The sequence below is a fragment of the Salvia hispanica genome, chromosome 1 (genome assembly GCF_023119035.1).
Source record: "Salvia hispanica cultivar TCC Black 2014 chromosome 1, UniMelb_Shisp_WGS_1.0, whole genome shotgun sequence".
NCBI classification, from domain to species: Eukaryota; Viridiplantae; Streptophyta; class Magnoliopsida; order Lamiales; family Lamiaceae; genus Salvia; species Salvia hispanica.
Genome location: NC_062965.1, coordinates 3,648,438 through 3,663,786, shown reverse-complemented (window position 1 = coordinate 3,663,786; position 15,349 = coordinate 3,648,438). Strand labels below are relative to the sequence as shown.

The 15,349-nt window shown below is 34.4% G+C and overlaps 3 protein-coding genes across 3 annotated transcripts; all 3 read left to right on the top strand.

Annotated features, from left to right (window-relative positions):
* The first annotated feature begins 4,088 nt into the window (after positions 1-4,088).
* Positions 4,089-6,894, top strand: LOC125202016 (germacrene A synthase-like). Its single transcript, XM_048100327.1, has 7 exons — positions 4,089-4,230; positions 4,717-4,990; positions 5,063-5,435; positions 5,523-5,741; positions 5,970-6,108; positions 6,214-6,459; positions 6,529-6,894. The coding sequence occupies exons 1-7, from the start codon at positions 4,129-4,131 to the stop codon at positions 6,826-6,828; spliced, it is 1,653 nt and encodes a 550-aa protein (XP_047956284.1). The 5' UTR covers positions 4,089-4,128; the 3' UTR covers positions 6,829-6,894.
* Positions 6,895-7,427: 533 nt separating this feature from the next.
* Positions 7,428-8,440, top strand: LOC125185133 (germacrene A synthase-like). Its single transcript, XM_048081628.1, has 3 exons — positions 7,428-7,529; positions 7,610-7,855; positions 8,111-8,440. Exons 1-3 carry the CDS (start codon positions 7,428-7,430, stop codon positions 8,438-8,440), a joined length of 678 nt encoding a protein of 225 aa, XP_047937585.1.
* A 2,209-nt stretch (positions 8,441-10,649) lies between these two features.
* On the top strand, positions 10,650-13,735 carry LOC125185125 (germacrene A synthase-like). The gene is made up of 7 exons (XM_048081621.1): positions 10,650-10,751; positions 11,106-11,379; positions 11,471-11,843; positions 11,931-12,149; positions 12,636-12,774; positions 12,876-13,121; positions 13,436-13,735. Exons 1-7 carry the CDS (start codon positions 10,650-10,652, stop codon positions 13,733-13,735), a joined length of 1,653 nt encoding a protein of 550 aa, XP_047937578.1.
* The last annotated feature ends 1,614 nt before the right edge of the window (positions 13,736-15,349 follow it).

Below are 15,349 nucleotides of genomic sequence, written 5' to 3'. Positions count from 1 at the left end.
TACAACTAGTCAGCGCAGACACGGCTGTGAGAGAAGGTCTTGGGCGCGTGGCACGGCGCCCTATTGCGTGGAAACGGCGAGCCGCGGCTTGGACATGGCTGTGGGAGAAGGGGGCAGCGGTGGGAGGTGGCTTGTCCTCCCACTGTGGACACTCTAAGTCCTATATGGACATGACAATATGTGCAATTGCTAACTCATCTTTTAGTTATCAACTACAACTAATTTAAGATCATAGAATTTTAGAGATCTAATGATCTATAAGTTGCCATGCGTATTTCATTTTTTATTTTTTAATATTAAAAAGATAATAACAACCATCAATATAGTAGATTAGATACATCCAGTGGCGGACGAAGGATTTTGAAGTTGGGGGGTCCAATTCTCCGATAACAATTGTAAGGTACTCCCTCTGTCCACGAATATGAGACCCGTTTCTCCCTTTTTGCCCGTACACGAATAGGAGTCACGTATCATTTAAAACTAATATGTACAAGTGAGACCTATATTCCACTACCTTTCTTCCACCCACTTTTCTACACATTACTTAAAATCCGTGCCAAAAAAAAAATTGGACTCCTATTCGAGGACGGAGGGTGAGTATTATTTAAGAGCATCTCCAATGGCTTTAGGTCAGCCACAGGCTAGCCACTCTCTCTCCCTGCTACGTCATCATCATTAAAAATCCACCTGCCACATCATCATTTTAATCAAATAGGCTAGCCACAGGCTAGCCGCAATAAAAATAATTCAAAAACAACTACATTTGCGGAATTAAACACAAAATGCGGAATTAAATTTACGACACATATACGGGAAAAATTTGTTAATTTTATTTAAATAAAAAAAATTACATTAACTAAAAATCAAAAAAATTACATAATAAAAAAAAATCGGGCTTCCACACACGAGCCACCGCCCCACTCTACTCCTCACTAATTTATTAAAAAAATACATTAAAAAATGCAATAATTTTATATAAATTAAAAAAAGGTCTATCCTAAAAAAAGTACATAATTAAAAAAAATTCATAAAAAAATAGATTAAAAATGCAATAAAAAAAATGCATAAAAAAATACATTAAAAAAATGCAATAAATAAAAAAAATGTATAAAAAAATACATTAAAAAAAATTCAACCGGCTAGCCGAAATTAAGCCTACAATGGCGGCTAGCGCCCGCAAATTGGCTAGAGCTCGCCGATCGGCTAGCCGAAATGCCGATGGCCGGTTCCAATGGTTCAGCTAGCGACGCGAATCGGCTAGCCTGTGGGCTAGCCGCTATTGGAGATGCTCTAATGTCGTCGTAGCTGAAAGTTATGATATTGTTACAATGCGATGGAAATGAGCAATGGGGTAGATTTAATTAGATGATATAGAGACTAGATATATGTACATATTTAATATTATTAATAACTATGAATAAATTTTGAAATAAGTGAAGTAATAAAGTATGTAACATTAAATTTTTGTGTATAATAGTTGTAGAGAAAAAAAAAAAAAAAAAAAAACATAAAAAAATACTAGCTAAAAGAAAATTTGAAATGATTAATTTTGAATAGATTAATTAATGAAGTACATAAAACATGAATTTTTTGTGTATAATTGATATAAGAAATATAAAAAAACATAAAAAAAAGTAGTAAAACTACAATTGAAAATGGTAAAATGCCAAGCTGAACTTGATGAGATTCAAACTCAGGCTGGGGATAGGTTAGGCAAGGAAGCTTACCAACTGTTCTAAGTTATCATATTTAGGGATGTCAATCGGGCCAGCCCACCGGGTTTCGGGCCAACCCTATTCGGGTTGCGGGTTAATCGGGTGCGGGCTAATCGGACTGTGATTTTTTCGGGTTATAAAAGTTCAACCCTAACCCTAAAAGCTCGGGTTTCGGGCTAGCCCAACGGGCTAATCGGGTTGTTACCGATAAAATTAATATGCGTTCAATCCAATAAATAATGATAAAATTAGTTATATTTATAAAATGTAAAATATTTAATTATAATAAATTTGAGATATATGCTTAAACTCAAACATAAACATAATCAAATACTAATATTTAAGATTTATGCAAAATAAAACATAAACATCAAGAAATTTTAAAGCATGTTTTAGAAATTTAAATATATTTTTAGTGAATTTAAAGTTCCTAATTAATATATCTATTATTATGTTAATAAAAATTTAATAAATAATTTAAATATCTATTATATAAAATTGAAAGTTATTTTTTTAGTAATCTATATTATAAAATAACCAATGAAGTGTCGAATTAGAGTCAAACAAATATAACAATAGAAATTTTATCGGGTTTTCGGGTCTGGCCCTAACGGGTTGCGGGTTAATCGGGCTGTAATTTTATCGGGCTAGAAATTTTCAGCCCTAACCCTATAAATTTGGCGGGCTATTCGGGCCGGCCCACGGGTTGCGGGCTACATTGACATCCCTAATCATATTATACCTATGAATATAAAACATATACTCTCTCTGTCTCATTAGAAAGAAAACGTTTTCCTTTTTAGTTTTTTCCCATTAAAAATGAAACTTTTCCTAAAATGGAAACATCTCTATCTCTACTTTTTCATCTCTCTTACTTCATTCTTTCTTCATTAACTCACAAAACAACATTACATAAAAACCCGTGCTGATTCCCAAATGTTTCATATTTAATGGGACAAAGGGAGTATTAATATTTGAAATTGTTGGGGGTTCCATGGGACCCCCAAACCCCCATATAGGCCCGTCAATGGATATATCAACACGAAGACATGACAATGTCAATACGATTTCATATTGACATTGTACAAGTACTGTAATGACATACTATTATGTAAGATGTATTGATATAACACAACTTTATGAAGTTTATGAATATTTACGAAAATTTATCAAATTTTGACATCGAAACATATGCATGTAGGATCTCGTTGGAATCCTTATAAAATATCTTCAATTTGATATATATATATATATATATGTTGTGTGAAAAAAAAATTAAATCGAGATAATTATATGCATTTAAATTTTTGAGATATTTTTCAAAATTTAGTTATAACTAATTTATTGTTAATTGACATTAATACCCTAATAAATATTTTTTGTGCATGATATTAATACTAAAAACTCAATAATATTGACCCTTGATTTAAATTAAGATATAACGCCTATCATTTAGTTATAGTTAACCGAGTGAGTCAATATACTACATCCTGGCATGACTATATCCAGTAGTATATAAAAGTAGGGATGTATTAGTGTCCTCACAGCTCTTTAGTACTTATCAATCATAGCACAAATCACAGCCCTTGGATCCTTGGATTGAATGGTTGTGATAAGCTATATTATTAGCCTAAAATGGTACATTACTAGCCGAGCTGCATTATTAGACTAAATTGATACATTATTTTACTAAAATAGTACTCCCTCTGTCCAAAAAAAAGAGCACATTTACCATTTTTGCCGTCCACAAAAAATAGAGCACATTCATTTATGGAAAGTTTTCAACATATAATAACCCTACACATCATTCCACTATTACTACTTCTCATTTACTTTTTCTCATTCTCTCTTACTTTTTTCCCTTCTTTTTTACTTTACCAATTCTACATTAAAATCCGTGTCATACACCAATCACCCTATTTTTTATGGACGGAGGGAGTACATTATTAGCTAAGTTACATTATTAGACTAATAATCTACGTTTTTAAATGACATGTGACATTAATCTAACCGTTAGATCACAAGATCCAATAGACTACAAGTGTTTTGATTTTGAACGCTATTTAAATTACGAATGTGAATACATCCATGTCTAAGTAACATCTTAACTATTTGTGTATTTTATAAGTTATCGAGGTATTAACTTTTGACAGCCATACTCTCCATGTAAGTCGTACTATATAACTTTTTAAACATTAATTTTGGCTTAACGTACGTAACAACAACGCAAGATAACTACACGGCGGCCGTCGTAATTTATGTTTTATTATGATCCATTAATTGATACTCCAAATTTTCGTTTAGTTATCCTATGCGCTATGCCTATATATACATGGATTCATCTTGTTCAACACTTAGAACTACAACACAATTTGCTTCTCTAAATTCTTGTTTTGTTGTCCTAGATTTGTAAATGGCGGCTCTAAATTCCAACAGTTTCTATCATCGCCCTGAGTCCAAGTTCCCACCTAGCTTGTGGGGTGATCAATTCATCAATCATGTATCTGACTCCAAGGTAAGTATATAATTTCACTTTTCCAATGTGGAATAAGTAGGGATGTCAATCGGACTTGCACTACAACAAATCAAGTTATTAAAGACGCAAAATTAGAGACACAATTAGTTGCGTTGAAAGTTTTTAAAAATTTATAAAATTGGAGATGCAAATAAAAAATGTCCTTAAATTAGGGATAAAATAGGGTTGTCAATCAAGCTTATAGGTCTCGGTTTGGGCCAACTCTACACTTATCACGCTATTTCAGTGTTATGGTTTTTTTGGGTTATAACTTATCAACCCTCACACTGTCAATTGTTGTGGACTCTAATAAGTATAAAGTTTCACATCAATTGTATAAGCCAACTAATTGATGTAGTAAAATTTATAGACCAAATAAGCTCTATCTTTTGTTATGTTAGTATTTTTAAATCACTTCTTATTGGTTTGTAACAATTGATATAGTATAATCTGATTGTTATTTATAATCACTATTTGGTATTGTAGGTCGTAGAAAAATACTCCAAGAGAGTTGATGTGATGAAAAGTGATGTTCGAAATCTGCTAACAGCTCCAGAAACCAAAATGATAGACACCATAAATCTGATAGACACACTCGAGCGCCTAGGCGTTTCGTATCATTTTGAAAACGAGATCGAAGAGAAAATACAACAATTTTTCAATCTCGATACGAATTATCACAATGATGAAGCCTATGATTTGAACACCGTTGCTCTCCATTTTCGATTATTCAGGCAGCACGGCCACCCTATATCTACTGGTATTTTTATGTGTTCAATTTTACCAAAAATAATTACTAAATCTATGACTAATATGCAAATTTTGGAAGCAGAAATTTTCCGCAAATGGACAGATGGGAATGGGAAATTCAAAGAGAGCATTAAGAGCGACACGAAGGGTATGCTGAGTTTGTATGAAGCTTCGTATCTTCGAACACATGGAGAAACCATACTAGACGAGGCGCTTTCTTTTACTACGGCCTCCCTCAAATCAATTGTGCCAAGCCTCGGATCACCCCTCAAGAAGCAAGTTTCACGTGCGCTCGTGCAGCCCTTGCACTTGGGGATTCCTAGACTTGAAGCACGCAGTTACATCACCGTGTATGAGGAAGAAGAGCAAAAAAATGAAGCCCTAATCAAGTTTGCCAAATTAGACTATAATCTATTGCAGATTCTGCACAGAGAGGAGCTCCAGCAAGTCTCAAGGTAACCTAATTTTCAATCAAAAAAAGGCCATAAGATGTGTAGTATTAATACTAATTACAAATAATCTTGATTTTTATATATATATAGGTGGTGGAAAGAATTAGGGCTTATGTCGAAACTTCCTTATGCAAGAGATAGGATGGTGGAGTGTTACTTTTGGGCTCTGTCAGTGCACCATGAGCCACAATATTCTCGTGCCCGTACCGTGCTCGCCAAGAGCATTGCGATCTCATCTGTAATAGACGACACATACGATGCTTATGGTACGATTGAGGAACTTGAGGTTTTCACCGAGGCAATGCAGAGGTAAAATCTAAGAACGTGCTTTAATCGTCATTTCATTTGGAATCAGCATTTCTACTAGATTAGGAATATTCATTCTTTACCCAAATTAACCGATGGTTTCACAATTCAATCAGATTTGATCACCTCATCCTATATATATAAAGAATCATCCAAGTTTCGTTATTTATTTTCTATATTCAATCATGTACAACTTAACCATGCAAATCTTATTATTTTCTCGCTTATAAGGTGGGATGATGGAGAAATCTCTCGACTCCCCGAGTACATGAGACCTCTCTATAAAGCTATCTTGGAATTCTACATTGAATTCGATGAAGAATTGGCTAAGGAAGGACGATCCTACGCATCACACTACACCATAGAAGGAGTATGATTTATGTTATGTATAAGGAAATTTTTAATACTTTTATTATTACTGTTACTATTACAAAAGTGTGTATTCTTAGCAAATTTGATATGATATGATCCATAGCTAAAGGAATTGGCGAGGGGCTACTTTGAAGAGGCGAAGTGGTTCTTAGAGGGTAACTTGCCATCGTTTGAGGAATACCTAAAGATTGGTCTCATTACCAGCACCTACGGTTATGCAGTCCCCTCTTCTTTTATGGGAATAGGATCTGCTCGAAAGGAAGACTTCGAGTGGCTAAGCAAGAAGCCTAAAATATTTGTTGCCACACTCATAATAGGTCGCTTACTTGATGACATAGGTTCTTATGAGGTATGCATATACATATCTATATACTTTTCAATTAGGGAATAGTTTTTGAATTCTATTTGTGGTGTTTAGTTTGAAACGAAGAGAGGTCAACTCGCTATTGGGATTGAAAGCTACATGAAAGATAATGGTGTGACGAAAGAAGATGCGATGGCCAAATTTATGGAATTATGTATGAATGCATGGATAGATAACAACGAGGAGATGCTTAGGCCGTCATGTTATAAATCAAGGGATCTTTTTATGCATATACTAAACTTGAACCGCGTAACATATGTTGCTTACAAAGACAAAGAAGATGGATACACTCAACCCGAAAAGGTTTTGAAGCCTCTTATCCTTGCTTTGTTGGTCGATGCATTTGAGGTTTAGTCATTTCGAATAATATGTAACAGTCATAATGGTTGTACCATATATATACATGTATGGTATGTAATCTATATAGTGTTTTTTTTTTTGTTATGTATGTTATGTATGGCAATTAAAGGTGTAACAATAATGGCTTACTATACATATTTGGAGAGAATATATATATAGGGGCATGTTAGGGTGCCACCACCCCTTAAAATAACACCATACTACCATTCCTAGCCAATCATTTGTACACGTGGACGAATAATAAGCTGCCACGTGGCAAAAAAAGGTAAGTTGTCCACCAAGAAGCAGTCTTACTTTTTGGCTGCTCAGACTTTATGAAATGTTTGGTTGAAAAAGTTAGTGGAATGTTTGTTCCACTTTTATAATTTATATACTACTATCAGTTTTATAATTAAACATGAATGGACTGAGTTAATAGAATAGGAAACATACCAGTCTCATAATAAAAGGTGAAGTGAGACAAATAATGACAATTGGAGAGAGAGTGTGGAATCAGGTTTCAGTGGTCATCAATTAGGGTTTACAAAATTTCAGACAAAATTTCTTGCTTGCTTAGATGGGATGATGGAGAAATTGCTAGACTCCCAGAGTACATGAGACCTCTCTACAAAGCTCTTTTAGAACTCTACAAGCAATTCGAGGAAATCTTAGCTAAGGAAGGACGATCCTACGCAACACACTATACCATAGAAACAGTATGATTCATGTGCCTTAAGGAGAATTCTATAGTACTATTATAAAAGTGTGTATTCATACAAAAGTTATATATATGCAGCTAAAGGAATTGGTAAGGGGCTATTTTGTGGAGGCGAAGTGGTTCATAGAAGGATACTTGCCGCCATTTGAGGAATACCTAAACAATGCTCTCATTACCAGCACCTACTGTTACCTCACCACCTCTTCTTTTATGGGAATGGGAACTGCTCGAAAGGAACACTTTGAATGGCTAAGTAAGAAGCCTAAAATGCTTGTAGCCGCACTCACAATATGTCGATTGGTTGGTGATGCATCTAGTTATGAGGTATGTACGCATATGAAATATTTTCTCTATGATCATGGTGGTGTAAAATCAAATTGAAATGCGGAGAGTTAAATGTCTTCTTTTATATGAAAATGCTAATCCTATGCTAAGTAAACAAATCTCTTGGTTTTGTACTTTGCCATTACATAAACCCTAGTATTAGTTTATTGAGGAACTTTGAGCTTTGTTTTCTTTCTATCTTCTAATAAATGTGGTATTATTACTCTTGAGTTTGTATAAATTTTTGGTGTTTAGACAGAGAAGGAGAGAGGCCAAGTTGCAACTGGCATGGACAGCTACATGAGAGAGAATGGTGAGACAAAGGAAGAGGCCATGGCCAAATTTTGGAAAATGTCTATGGATGCGTGGCAGGATAGCAACGAAGAGTATTTAAAGGAGTCTTCCTATATATCGAAGGATGTTCTTACGAAAATATTCAATTTGGAACGAGTAGTAGATGTTAGTTACAAGAACAACGAAGATGGATATACTCATCCCCATAAGGTTTTGGAGCCTCATATTATTTCCTTGTTAGTTGACCATAGAGGTTTAGTGATCAAACTTCGCTTCATATGGTACTATTGATATGCTATCTCTACTTACTAGAAATCTCAAACGTTGTTGTAGAGAGACTTTGATGTACTCTTAGCAATGAATTTACTATAAAACTGAATAAAGAACAATTAATAAATCCTTTTATACTCGTGTCCTTTATAGTATTCTGCCTAATTCGGTGTGCAACTATATAATCAGGTCAAATTATTTGAAAAAACCTTCAAGCTTGAATAAATTTTTGCCCGTCCCATGTCTTTGAAAAATCATGAGATATAACATTGTTTGTGTTGAGTACAAACCGGGATGGGTTTGTACTCAACATTGAAAATACAACTGTGAAAAATTTCGGTCGCTATGCGTATGGATGCATGCACATCGTGACGCCATGAAGGATCCAGACCATCTACTTTATCTAATCCTAATTCCTAATAAAACCGTTATACATTCATAATTGTAATATAATACTTCCTCCGTTCCATAGAAATAAGTATTTCCTTTTGTCCGTCTCATACAAATAGTTTATATCCATTTATGACAACCTTTTTCTCCTTTTCTTTTACTTTATTATTTATGAGTTCCACCATCCACTACACAGTTTCAACTACTTTTTCTATGGGACAAATGGAGTACATAGATAAAGAAACAATCAAAAGTGAAAAAAATTGTCACTCGTGTGGGTTGATGTTTTTTTACAAATAGTTTCATGTTTACTATCATTACTTACTCTGTCCCATATTACTTGGATCGTTTCTTTTCTTTTTATAGATTTCTAAAAGTTGTGTTTAAGAAGTTAAATAAGATAAAATAATACAGGAGAGCCGAGAGTGTACGTAGAGTAGCGAATAAAGTAAATGAGATTATATATTCTGTTTTAACCAAAAAAAAAATTACTCAAGTAATTTGAGACTAACTTTTAACTGAATACATACCAAAAACTTGCCCAACCGAGTTTCAGAATGAACAAGATTAAATTTACATAAATTGAAAAAACAATATCGTAGTCTAGGCATAACAAATGGTAATATGACATGGAGTGTCCTGCAAATAATATTTTGACAAATGTATCTCTCTTTCCAGTAAAAGATTAAACTAATTTTATTAAATTTTCTATATAAATAGATATTGTTGTTGTGAAAATTGGTAACTATCCAAAGAAGTAGGAATTTCTATATACACGTTAAAATATACTCCCTCAGTCCCAAGTTATTTGAGTCGTTTCCATTTTGGGTTGTCTCAAGTTACTTGAGTCATTTCTTTTTCTGACTAAAAACAAAATATTTAATGTTACCTATGGTATTCTTACTTTTACTTTTCTAATGGTTTTTTCTCTTATTTTATTCTCTTTATCTACTTTATTTAACTCACTGAACACAATTTTTTTAAATCCCGTGCCGAAAAGAAACGCCGCAAGTAACGTAGAACGAAGATAGTATCTTAATTTAAAATTGATATTTTTAAAGGACAATGTGTCACTCTAAAATGAATAAGAAAGCATAATAATGTAAGAAAATCATTGAATGAGACAATTAATATACTCTCATTTTTATTATATACTTTTCTAAAAATATTGTTTTATAGCTGACCAAGGCCCATATTTGTTTCACTTAACCACACAGCCGCCAACCATAAATATGTATTCTTGACACACAAGCTGTTCTTGCATGTAAGTCCTATATCAAGTACTCAATATATTACTCCCTCCGTCTCACTTAAGATGACCCCTTTTCCTTTTTTTTTTGTCCCGATTAAGATGAGACATTTCCTTTTTTTGGAAATTTTCTCTCTCTAATTAATACACCCAACCATTTTTTCTCACCCCTATTAAAATTATCTTCTTTCTTTCTCTCTCTATTTTAATACTTCCACCCACCTTTTCTCTCTCCAATTAAATACATTAATCAATAACTCCTAAAATTCCATGCCGGCTAAGGAATGTATAATTACTATTTATGTATTTTATAAATTATCGAGGTATTAATTCTTGACAACCACACTGTCCTAATTGTAAGTCCTATACCTGTTTAAACATTAATTTTGGCTTAACGTGACAACTACACGGCGGCCGTCATAATTTATGTTTTATATGATCCATTAATTAATTAATAGTCCAAATTGTGGTTTAGTTAGATCTTATGCAGGCATATATACATACATGGATTAATCTTGTTCAACACTTGAACTACTACAACAAAATTTGCTTCTCTAAATTCTTATTTTGTTTATCTAGATTTGTAAATTAATGGCGGCTCTAAATTCCAACAGTTTCAATCATCGCCCTGAGTCCAAGTTCCCACCTAGCTTGTGGGGTGATCACTTCATCAATCATGTATCTGACTCCAAGGTAAGTGTATAATTTCACTTTTCCTATCAAGATGGAATAAATAGGGATGTCAATCAAGCTTATCGGTCTCGGTTTAGGCCAACTCTACACTCACAGTATCTCAGTGTTTCACATCAATTATCAACCCTAACCCTGTCAATTATTCTGGACTCTAATATAATGTTTCACATCAATTGTATAAGCCAACTAATTGATGTAGTAAGATTTATACACCAAATAGGCTCTATCTTTTGGTATGTTAGTAGTTTTAAATGACTTTTTATTGGTTTGTAACAAGTGATATAGCATTATATATACTCCTAGTATAATGTGAATCATGTGATTGTCATTTATAATCACTATTTGGCATTGTAGGTCGTAGAAAAATACTCCAAGACAGTTGAAGTGATGAAAAGTGATGTTCGAAATTTGCTAACAGCTCCACAAACCAAAATGATAGACACCATGAATCTGATCGACACACTCGAGCGCCTAGGCGTTTCGTATCATTTTGAGAATGATATCGAAGAGAAATTGCAACAATATTTCCATCTCAATACGAATTATCACGATGATGAAGCCTATGATTTGTACACCGTTGCTCTCCATTTTCGATTGTTCAGGCAGCACGGCCACCCTATATCTAGTGGTATATGTATAATACTAATGTGTATTTATGTTTTTAATTTTACTAAAAATAATTACTAAATCTATGACTAATATGCAAATTTTTGAAGCAGAAATTTTCAGTAAATGGACTGATGGGAATGGGAAATTCAACGAGAGCATTAAGAGCGACGCGAAGGGTATGCTGAGCTTGTATGAAGCTTCGTATCTTAGAACACGCGGAGAAACCATACTAGACGAGGCGCTTGCTTTTACTACAGCCACTCTAAAATCAATGGTGCCAAACCTCAGATCGCCACTGAAGAAGAACGTTGAGCTTGCCCTCGTGCAGCCCTTGCATTTCGGGATTCCTAGACTTGAAGCACACAGTTACATCACCATGTATGAAGAAGAAGAGCTCAGAAATGAAACCCTAATCAAATTTGCCAAAATAGACTATAACCTATTGCAGATGCTGCACAGAGAGGAGCTCCAGCAAGTTTCTAGGTAACATAATTTTCAACCAAAAGGGCTAATAGATGTGCAATAATGTTAATACTAAGTACTAAAAATAATCTTGATTTCTATACATAGGTGGTGGAAAGAATTAGGGCTTATCTCCAAACTTCCTTATGCAAGAGATAGGATAGTGGAGTGTTTCTTTTGGGCTGTGGCATTGCACTATGAGCCTCAATATTCCCTTGCTCGTGTCTTTTTCGCCAAGAGCGCTGCTATGATATCTGTGATAGACGACACATACGATGCTTACGGTACAATTGAGGAACTCGAGGTTTTCACCGAGGCAATACAAAGGTAAAATCAATAGATATGTTTGGTACTCTCTCCATGACTCGTAATCTTTTGTTGGGACGTCCCACCTAAAGTGAAACATTTTCTTCTTTATTCGCTCTCTTATTTTATTAGCTTTATTATTTCACCTGCTGTATTCTATTTTTCACTAGCTCTCTAAACATTATTTTCTAAAATTTCGTACTCAAAAGAAACGTCTCACTTATGAAGAGACCGAGCTAGGAGTATAATAGAATGAAATGACCATTTCTATATGCTTTATGATTTCACAATTTCACCCTCAAATTTTGTGCAACCCCTCTTACACAATCTCCATGAATTATGCTTTCATTTTTTTCATTTCATAATCCTCGTGCCTACCAACAAAGAAATCCTCCAAGTTTTATCATATTTTTCCTACATTCATACTATGCATGTCCTAAGAATTTCAAGTTCTGCAATATTGGCTTACATGCTACAATTTAACCAACTTATTTGCTTGCTTATAAGGTGGGATTTTGGAGAACTCTCTCGACTCCCTGACTACATGAGACCTCTCTATAAAGCTATCTTGGAACTCTACATGCAATTCGAGGATGAATTAGCTAAGGAAGGACGATCCTATGCATCGTTCTATGCCATAGAAGGAGTATGATTCGTGTTACATATAAGGAAATTTTTATTACAAATACTAGGATTTATATTACATGAGTACTCATCTTACCAAATTTGATTTGATATGATCCATAGCTAAAGGAGTTGGTAAGGTGCTACTTTAAGGAGGCCAAGTGGTTCATAAAGGGTAATTTGCCACCTTTTGAGGAGTACCTAAAGCTTGGTGTCATTACCAGCACCGTCTGTTATCTGGTCCCCTCTTGTTTTATGGGAATAGGATCTGCTCGAAAGGAAGATTTCGAGTGGCTAAGTAAGAAGCCTAAGATACTTGTTGCCGCATGCACGATAGGTCGCTTAGTTGATGACGTCGGTTCTTATGAGGTACACATATAGATAGATAGTACCATCCCAGTCACAAAAATTAAAGTAGATGTCACACTTTCCTCTTTAGTTTCTCCTACAAAAAGATATCATATTTCTTTTCTTTTTTTTCTAAAAAAATTTCTCTCTCATATTAATATATACTTATTTTCTACCTTGATCACTAAAATCTCATGTCATTATCAAAACTAACTACCTTTCTAATATTTAAAAAATAGAATAACATCTGCTAAAATCTCATGTCATTATCAAAACTAACTACCTTTCTAATATATTAGAAAATATATTTTTAGTAATATTTGTGCTGTGTTTAGGGTGAGATGGAGAGAGGTCAACTTGCTATTGGTGTTGAAAGCTACGTGAAAGAAAATGGTGTAACAAAAGAAGAGGCGATGGCCAAATTTATGGAATTAGCTATGAATGCATGGAAAGATACCAACAAAGAGATGTTGAGGCCGTCTTGTTATAAATCTAGGGATCTTCTTACGGTTATTCTCAATTTTGAACGCTTAGTAGATGTAACTTACAAAGACAAAGAAGATGGTTACACTCATCCCGAAAAGGTTTTGAAGCCTCTTATTATTGACATGTTTGTCGACGCATTTGAGGTTTAGTCTTTTGAATTCGAATAATGAGTCGAGCATAATTATAAGCTCCATTCTAAGTTTTCTTTGTCGAATCTTTTCAAGAATGCAAATAAGAGTTGAACCGCCGAGAATTTTGTATTAACTTTCACTTAAAGAAAATTAATACAATTCTCAATTTAATTTTATGTATCTTGAAAATTAGATATTGTGTGACGTTATGTTTTTGTGTATGATGTGGAATTTTCTTGTCCATTTTCTAATGATCATAATCATATGCTCTAATTTTTTTTTAAAAAAGTCAAGTCGTCCATTGTATTGTTGAGTAACATTTTCTACTCATGGAGATTAATGGAAATGGTAAAATTTACTAGTATAGCAAATTTGCAATTATATCTATATATGCAACATGGGATATAAAATGTGGGAATTGCTAAAATATGATTTTCTTCTATAAGAGGATCCAAGTTGGTTTTTTTTATCGGAGGCACTATGTTTTATTAATTGCTGGCTGATTCACTTGGATTTTACATAATTTTAGAGGGTAGTTTTACTTGGTTTTGATCATATATTGTGTACTTTGAGACATGGTTATAGCTACTTCTCTATTATGTTGGTATTTTGACCATTTTGTGAAGAATGTGTAGAAAAATGTACAAAATATGTGGATGTGCAGCTGCTCAATGTTCGAGACAGCTTATCTGGATATTTTGAAGTCCGATTCGCATGTAATGTATACCATTCTCTTCGTCTTCGAAAGAGCTTCGTGTGGATATCTTAAACGTCTCAATCGGAGTTTGGTAGAAGAAGTTTTGGCCGTTTTACCAAGACTGCGCAGTGCAGTGACATAGCTGGCGACCCGCCAGGTTCGCATGCAAACGAACCTGGCGACCCGCCAGCAACACACGAAAAAAACGCCGTAAGCAGCTAGCGACTCGCCAGCTTCGACGCACACCCAAGCTGGCGACCCGCCAGCTTCGTCGGACAGCTTATTTCGAGCCCAAAGTCAACCCTAGGTATATATATGCCTAGGAAACGCCTCCCAACACATTCTACACGCCTTCAACCCCAAAAATACTACTTTTTCACCTAGAAAGAAGAGAAGAGCGAGCAAAGGACGAGTATTCATCGCAAGATCGAAGACGAGACCTCCAATCCGCCCAATCCAATTCTAGGAGTTTCTACCTTTAGTCTTATTCTTGTTCAAACAATGTTTTCGATTATTTCTTTGAATATTTCTTTGACTTTTGTGATGAACATGAGTAGCTAAATCCTTCGTAGAGTTCTACGGGGGAGATACAACGATTCTTATGTTTAATTGATTTCCTTTTTCTATGCCTTGGCTCATGTGGTTATTTTGATTTCTTCTGTGCTTATACATTTATTTGACTGATCACCTTATAAATGCATGTGGATTTTACTACAAGAACTGAGAAGTGAGTAGTTTAATTTGAAAGAGAAGAAATTGACGTCTTTGCCAATATAATCGAGAGATTTGAGCCTTTGAATGAAGCTAAGTATCTTAGGAGCTATTAGGAGTTGTTGCCTTAGTTCTAGGAAGGAGACTTCGGTTCTAGGTAGGAATCTACAAATTATATGCTTTGAGAAAAGATATAGTTTTACCTTAGTGATAGCTTAATAACC